At 49.5% G+C, this 7527-nt stretch overlaps 1 protein-coding gene across 1 annotated transcript; it reads right to left on the reverse strand.

Moving 5' to 3' along the window:
• Nucleotides 1-3028: 3028 nt before the first annotated feature.
• On the reverse strand, nucleotides 3029-3970 carry LOC144259483 (olfactory receptor 52K2-like). The gene has a single exon (XM_077807726.1). The coding sequence runs from the start codon at nucleotides 3968-3970 to the stop codon at nucleotides 3029-3031; it is 942 nt and encodes a 313-aa protein (XP_077663852.1).
• Between the last annotated feature and the right edge of the window lie 3557 nt (nucleotides 3971-7527).

Genomic DNA, 7527 nt, shown 5'->3' on the forward strand with positions numbered 1-7527 from the left:
AGTGAAATCAGGAAGGCCAAATCACACCTGGAGTTGCAGCTAACAAGGGATGTGAAGGGTAACAAGAAGGGTTTTTTCAGGTATGTTGGTAACAAAAAGAAAGCCAAGGAAAGTGTGGGCCCCTTACTGAATGAGGGAGGCAACCTAGTGACAGAGGATGTGGAAAAAGCTAATGTGCTCAATGCTTTCTTTTTGCCTCTTTCTTCACTAACAAGGACAGCTCCCAGACTGCTGCACTGGGCATCACAACATGGGGAGTAGATGGCCAGCCCTCTGTGGAGAAAGAGGTGGTTAGGGACTATTTAGAAAAGCTGGACGTGCACAAGTCCATGGGGCCAGACGAGTTGCATCCGAGAGTGCTAAAGGAATTGGCGGCTGTGATTGCAGAGCCATTGGCCATTATCTTTGAAAACTCGTGGCGAACGGGGGAAGTCCCAGATGACTGGAAAAAGGCTAATGTAGTGCCAATCTTTAAAAAGGGAAGAAGGAGGATCCTGGGAACTACAGGCCAGTCAGCCTCACCTCAGTCCCTGGAAAAATCATGGAGCAGGTCCTCAAGGAATCAATCCTGAAGCACTTACATGAGAGGAAAGTGATCAGGAACAGTCAGCATGAATTCACCAAAGGAAGGTCATGCCTGACTAATCTAATTGCCTTCTATGATGAGATTACTGGTTCTGTGGATGAAGGGAAAGCAGTGGATGTATTGTTTCTTGACTTTAGCAAAGCTTTTGACACGGTCTCCCACAGTATACTTCTCAGCAAGTTAAAGAAGTATGGGCTGGATGAATGCATTATAAGGTGGGTAGAAAGTTGGCTAGATTGTCGGGCTCAACAGGTAGTGATCAATGGCTCCATGTCTAGTTGGCAGCCGGTATCAAGTGGAGTGCCCCAGGGGTCGGTCCTGGGGCCGGTTTTGTTCAGTATCTTCATAAATGATCTGGAGGATGGTGTGGATTGCACTCTCAGCAAATTTCCGGATGATACTAAACTGGGAGGAGTGGTAGATATGCTGGAGGGCAGGCATAGGATACAGAGGGACCTAGACAAATTGGAGGATTGGGCCAAAAGAAATCTGATGAGGTTCAATAAGGATAAGTGCAGAGTCCTGCACTTAGGACGGAAGAACCCAATGCACTGTTATAGACTAGGGACCGAATCGCTAGGCACCAATTCTGCAGAAAAGGACCTAGGGGTGACAGTGGACGAGAAGCTGGATATGAGTCAGCAGTGTGCCCTTGTTGCCAAGAAGGCCAATGACATTTTGGGATGTATAAGTAGGGGCATAGCTAGCAGATCAAGGGACGTGATCGTCCCCCTCTATTCGACATTGGTGAGGCCTCATCTGGAGTACTGTGTCCAGTTTTGGGCCCCACACTACAAGAAGGATGTGGATAAATTGGAGAGAGTCCAGTGAAGGGCAACAAAAATGATTAGGGGTCTGGAACACATGACTTATGAGGAGAGGCTGAGGGAACTGGGATTGTTTAGTCTGCAGAAGAGAAGAATGAGGGGGGATTTGATAGTTGCTTTCAACTACCTGAGAGGTGGTTCCAGAGAGGATGGTTCTAGACTATTCTCAGTGGTAGAAGAGGACAGAACAAGGAGTAATGGTCTCAAGTTGCAGTGCGGGAGGTTTAGGTTGGATATTAGGGAAAACTTTTTCACGAGGAGGGTGGTGAAACACTGGAATGCATTACCTAGGGAGGTGGTAGAATCTCCTTCCTTAGAAGTTTTTAAGGTCAGGCTTGACAAAGCCCTGGCTGGGATGATTTAATTGGGGATGTCCTGCTTTGAGCAGGGGGTTGGACTAGATGACCTCCTGAGTTCCCTTCCAACCCTGATATTCTATGATTCTATGATACATTTATACAAATAGAATGACCACACTCTGTAGATTATAAGCTTTGTAATGATTCCTTACAAGAGACCTTTTGCATGAAGCATATTCCAGTTACATTATAATCACACTCATTAGTATATTTTCATTAAACCATAATGAGCGCAACATCACAACCTCTGCCAAGGCCCAGTCATAGTTGACTTCCCAAAGTTCTTTGCTGTAGTGAAAGCACTCTTGCCCCTTCCCAGGCCTCTCTGAGTACCCATAGGCAGGGGTGTCAGATGAGATAGAGAGGTTCCTTCTGGCCTGGGAACATGTAAAAGATTCTGAGAGGGGGAGTGGGGCAACCAGCTGGGCATGAGAGGGTGCGTGACCAGGGGAGGGACATTCAGCTGGGTATGAGTTTGCCATGTGGTAGATCGGGGGCCTGGCCTTGTAGTTAAGGCTCTGGACCGGGGCTTAGATCTGGGTTCACTGGCTCAGGCTGGGGTCCAGTCTAGTCCAATCTCCTCTGTCTGACAATGACCAGATCAGGTTCAAGACCCCCTGCATGGGGCAGCTGGGTGTAACCTGCCTCCAGGGGACCGTTTCTCCTCACCTCCAATGAGGAGAGGTTGGCTGCTGCCCTGAAGCAATTGCTGGCTGTCTTGGACTCCCTGTGTGATGTTGGGCAAGTCCTTGGGATCCCTGGTCCTCATCCCACTCCTGTGATGTGGGGTTACCGCAACCCTGCCTTACCCATAGTTGGTCTGTTTGGATTGAAGCCCATGGGGCGGGGATGGTCTCTTTCTATATGTCACACAGCACCTCGCACAATCAGGCTCTGATCTCACTTGCCTGGGTGGAAATGGTGAGTGAAAACAATGCTCTAGAGCAGCCAGTGGGAGCTGCGATCGGCCAAACCTGCGGATGCAGCAGGTAAACAAACCAGTTCGGCCCGGCACAGGCTTTCCCTGAACAAGCGGTGGACTGGCTTTGAGAACCACTGAACTAGAGCAGGGCAAAGTTGATGCCGTGCTGGAGTGCAGACCCAGACAAGTGTGTTTATTAGCCCTGCTGCTCAGCAAAGCTGAGGTGGGTTTCTACAGCCTGGAGTGACCGAGCCATCTGAATGACAGGCCTTGCTGGTCCTGACTTCGCCTGCACAGACCTTGCTCCCCAGCCGCTGACCTGTCCCATGAGCCTTCAGTCTATTTTGATGCCCAAGATGTGGAGCGCCCTCTGCCGGATCCCTGGGGTTCTCACCCCATAGATGATGGGGTTCATCATGGGAGGGAAGAGCAAGTACATGTTGGCGATGAGGATGTGAACGTGGGGCTCCACATGGCCGAAGCGGTGGGAGAAGTAGGTGAAGCTCGCTGGGGTGTAAAAAACCAGCATGGCGCAGACGTGGGCACTGCAGGTGCCAAGGGACTTGCGCCGAGCCTCCTTGGAGGGGAGTCTGAAGACAGCCCGGAGGATCAGGATGTAGGACAGGACAATGAGGATCAAATCTAACCCCCCGGCGAAAAATGATACGGCCAAACTATAGAAACTCATGACTGTCGTGTCCTCACAGGCCAGTTTTACCAGTGCCATGAACTCACAATAGGTGTGAGAAATGACATTGGTCTTGCAGTACCGGAGCCGTTTCAGCAGCAGTGGGTGTGGGACCAATAACACGGCCCCCCTCATCACAATGACCAGCCCTATCTTTGCTACAACCCGATTGTTCAGGACGGCTGAGTGTCGCAGCGGGTTACAGATAGCGACATAGCGATCAAAAGCCATGGCCAACATAAACCCGGACTCCATGCAAGTAACTGAGTGAATCAAAAAAATCTGGGCCAGGCAACCGTTGGTGTGAATTGTGTGGTCCCTGAACCAGAAAATGCAGAGGGTTTTGGGCAGGGTGGTGGTGGAGATGACCAGGTCGGCGAGTGCCAGCATGGAAAGAAAAAGGTACATGGGCTCGTGGAGGCTCGGCTCAGTCTTGATAACAGCCAGGAGGAGGCCATTCCCCAGGAGGGACAGAATGTAGACGGAGCAGAAGGGGATGGAAATCCAGACATGCGCCGCCTCCAGCCCTGGGACGCCGAGGAGGATGAAGGTGGAGGGGTGGGGCATGGTCCAGTTGGAAGCTGCCATGGTGGGGCCAGTTGGGTGTGTTCAGTTCCATGGCATGGCTGCTTCCAGGCCCTGTAACTAACCATTAAAACAATCATTAACCATCTGATGGGAACATGACAAGGTGGCATTTTCTCAACATTAATTCTTCACATGTCCTGTGCTAATGGCACAAGAAGAGTGAGTCATAAATAGCCTATTCTTGGCTCCTACACTGCAGCCATTCCACCCTCATTACAGAGGCTTTTAGTGGTAACTGAGGGCTCTGTAGAAGTTCAAATCAATGTTTCTTTTTCTCTACAGTCCTCTCATTAGATGCACTATGAACTGTCTGTGAAAATCCTGCCTGAAAATTGACTCATCAGGCTGAGTCCTGAGCTGTCAGAAATGAGCAGAGAGCCATTACAGTTATACCCATTTACACCAGCTGGAGATTTGGCCCATTGCAGCCAGCTGAAAGAGAGACCTGTTTTGAATGTTTTTTCCTAATTGTGCACTGCCTCCTGAATACCTGTAGCAGGGGAGGGGAGGGAAAGTGCTGTGAGCATTTCCACTCACATGGGTAAAGGATTTGGATGGCTCAGCCCTGATTCTTGTGAGACAATGGGGAATCTCAGCATAGAGGATGGAGAGGAGTGGGCCGAGAAGTTGCCCTCCCCGACCATAGAGGCAGCCTCTGTCAGTCAGAGGTGAAGCTTATTGGAATGGCGTGGGGGATTGTAGATTGGCTCCCCCAAAGCTTTCTCCGGAGCTGTAAAGCCAACATCAATTCCAGCAATAAACTCACATGAGAAGAGCAAATGATTCAACCGTACTGATTCTGTTGTGTCTAAGTCTGTTTTTGCAGCATTCACAGCTAGGGAGAAGCTGCCCTCTTAGAGTGTCGGGCAGGGCTGTCCTTAGGATTTATGGGGCCCTATACAGTATTATTAAACTGGTGCCCCTATGCCTGACGGTAGCCTGGGCTGGCATGTGTATTTTAGGTAAGGGTGGTCTTTTGAAGGATTTATTTAAAAAACTATATGTCTGAAGGTTCAAGCATTTAAGGCTAAAGATGAATCCTCAGATTGTGCATCTAAAAATCTATGCAAGGATTTTTTAGAGATATGATTTTATAATCTTCAGCAACACGCTAATGAAATATTTTAAAAGAAATTTTAAACTAAGGTCCTGTTCAGAAACTGACAGTATGTACCTGGGGGTTGGCAAATGGCTTCACTACCACTTGAATGGCTCTTTAACAGTTTCAATGTTGAGCTAATAGGTCTGGCAGGCTGGAGGCTTTTTTCACTTTTAAGTACTAGATCCCCTCCAGAGGAAGACTCACCAGGCTGCAGCAGCCAGCTGTGGTGGAAGCCTGCAGGAAGGGTCAGAACAGGGATAGGAAAAGATGGGGGAAGGTTAGACACTAAGACCCAAATATTTGGGTGCCCTACACAGCTGTGTATGCTGCCTATGCCTAAGGATGGCCCTGGTGCTGGGAGACGCCGGGCTGAGCCCCACATATTCCTGGGAGAGATGTGGCCTTTCTCACAGCCCTGCCTTTTGGAGGAAGGATGCAGGAGGTTCATACCAGGGGTCTGACCTGGGAGCTCTCTGAGCCCAGGAGTCCTATGGACATTGGCGGGAGCTTTGCACACAAAGCGCCCAAAGGATTGGGACCACATGATTTCATGATGGGAATGCAGGGCATGCTTGCCTACTTCTCCCCCAGTTATATTCTAACTCCTCCATCTAGTGTCTGCGGGTTGGTCTACACAGCAGCTGGAGACATTGCTCCCAGCTCTGATAAAGTGAGCGTGCTAAACCCAGCAGGGTAGCCGTGGTCATGTGAGAGGACAAGCTCAGGCCCATCAGAACCCCTAGCTGTGTATTTGGGAGGCTGGCCTGCCCCATTACACACGCCGTAGCAGCTACACTTCTATTTGTAGTGAGCGAGCTGGGTCAGAGCTAGCGTGGGTGCGTCAGCCCAAGCTGGGAATTCCACCTCCAGATGTTGCCCGCCTTCCTCTAATGAACCCTTTTGGTAACTTTACTCACACCGCCAGTACTAACCACACAGGCATTTACAGCTCAGCCTTTAATGAATGAGCCATGAGCAGAGTTCTGTCCATTATCTAAGTGCAGCTTGCGACTGGCTTTGTGCATGCTACGAGAACGTCCGCCAGCTCCTGGCCTGGGTTTTCTGGGGACACTGGGTACAAAGTAGACCGTGGGGCTCGGGTATACACAGGGTTGCACTGGTTTAACATAGGGCGTAATTTAAACTCCTTCAGTTAAATTGGTGCAAAAGACTTTGTGGACATTTTGTTTTCAGACTAAGAATGGCTTATTGCAGTTTAGTTTAAGAAGATTAGGGACAGAATTAAACCAATAAAAAAAAGTGCCCACACAAGGGTTTGCATCTGTTTAAATAAACCAGTTTCGTTAAAATGGTGGAAGTCCGTTGGCTTTTCTTCACGTACAGTTAGTGAAGACGCTACTGCGCTGATGGGAGAGCTTCTTCTGTCAGTGGAGTTAGTCCACCTCCCCAAGAGGTGGTAGCTTTGTCAGCAGGAGACATAGAGCTCTCTACACTGGGGGGGGGGGGGGTTAGGTCAGTATAACTACGTTGCTCAGGGATGTGGATTTTTCACACCCCTGAATGACATGGATACTGATATAGGTCCGTAGTGTAGACCTGGCCTGTGTGTAGATGAGACCTCCGAATGTGTCAGCAGGAAGAATTTGCCCCTGTTTAATATAAGGGGTGTGTTTAAAGTGCTTTCGTTCAACTGGTGCAAACTTGTCTGGCCTCTGTTGTTTTGGTTTAGGTTAAGCTGGCTGGGAATCAGTCTAAGCTGAACTGCAGTAAGCCCTTCTGAAAGTGAGATAGGGGCATCCACACAGGCGTTTGCACCAGTTGACCTAAATAAGTTTAAAAACTGGTTCAACTGTCTCATGTAGACAAGGCCTCGATGAAGCAGCAGTCATGCCCCAAACCGGAGGCTGCCTGTCACGGGAGGCAGAGAGCTTGTCCTGGAATGGCAGCCTCCTGTCACATTTTGGAAGAGCCCATTTCTATTTCGTTGGGATTCTCACCCACAGGGCTTGGGGGTGGGGACACTCTCAGGGCAAAGATGGCCATCAATTCTGGCCTGGAAGAAATTAGAAAAATGAAAACTGACTCATTTCCCTGTCTGAGAATGGAAACAACCAGCCACACATCCCACGGCATGACTGCTACTGAAAGCACACACCCGGACCAGGGACTTGTAGCTAGGGCACCAGCTTGGATCTCAGGAGAGCTAGGTGCTCTTTAGATTCCTTTTGCACCCTCAGTTCCCCTGTCAGCAAGATGGGGGTCACGATACCCCCAACCTCACGTGGGGTGTATGTGTGTGAAGCCAGAGCCACAAATGTCTGAGCTTGGTCCTGATGAGCACTATGGACATGCCTATGAATAAATCACTGCCCCCTAAACTGGAAGTGAATGAGACCGATCTGCTGTCAGAGGAATATTACAAACCTGTAGGACACTCCTGGAAGTGGGTATTGCTCTTGGGATCTGTCATTTAACTGACAGGTATCTCAACTCA

The sequence above is a fragment of the Eretmochelys imbricata genome, chromosome 1 (assembly GCF_965152235.1).
Source record: "Eretmochelys imbricata isolate rEreImb1 chromosome 1, rEreImb1.hap1, whole genome shotgun sequence".
In the NCBI taxonomy this organism is placed as follows: Eukaryota; Metazoa; Chordata; order Testudines; family Cheloniidae; genus Eretmochelys; species Eretmochelys imbricata.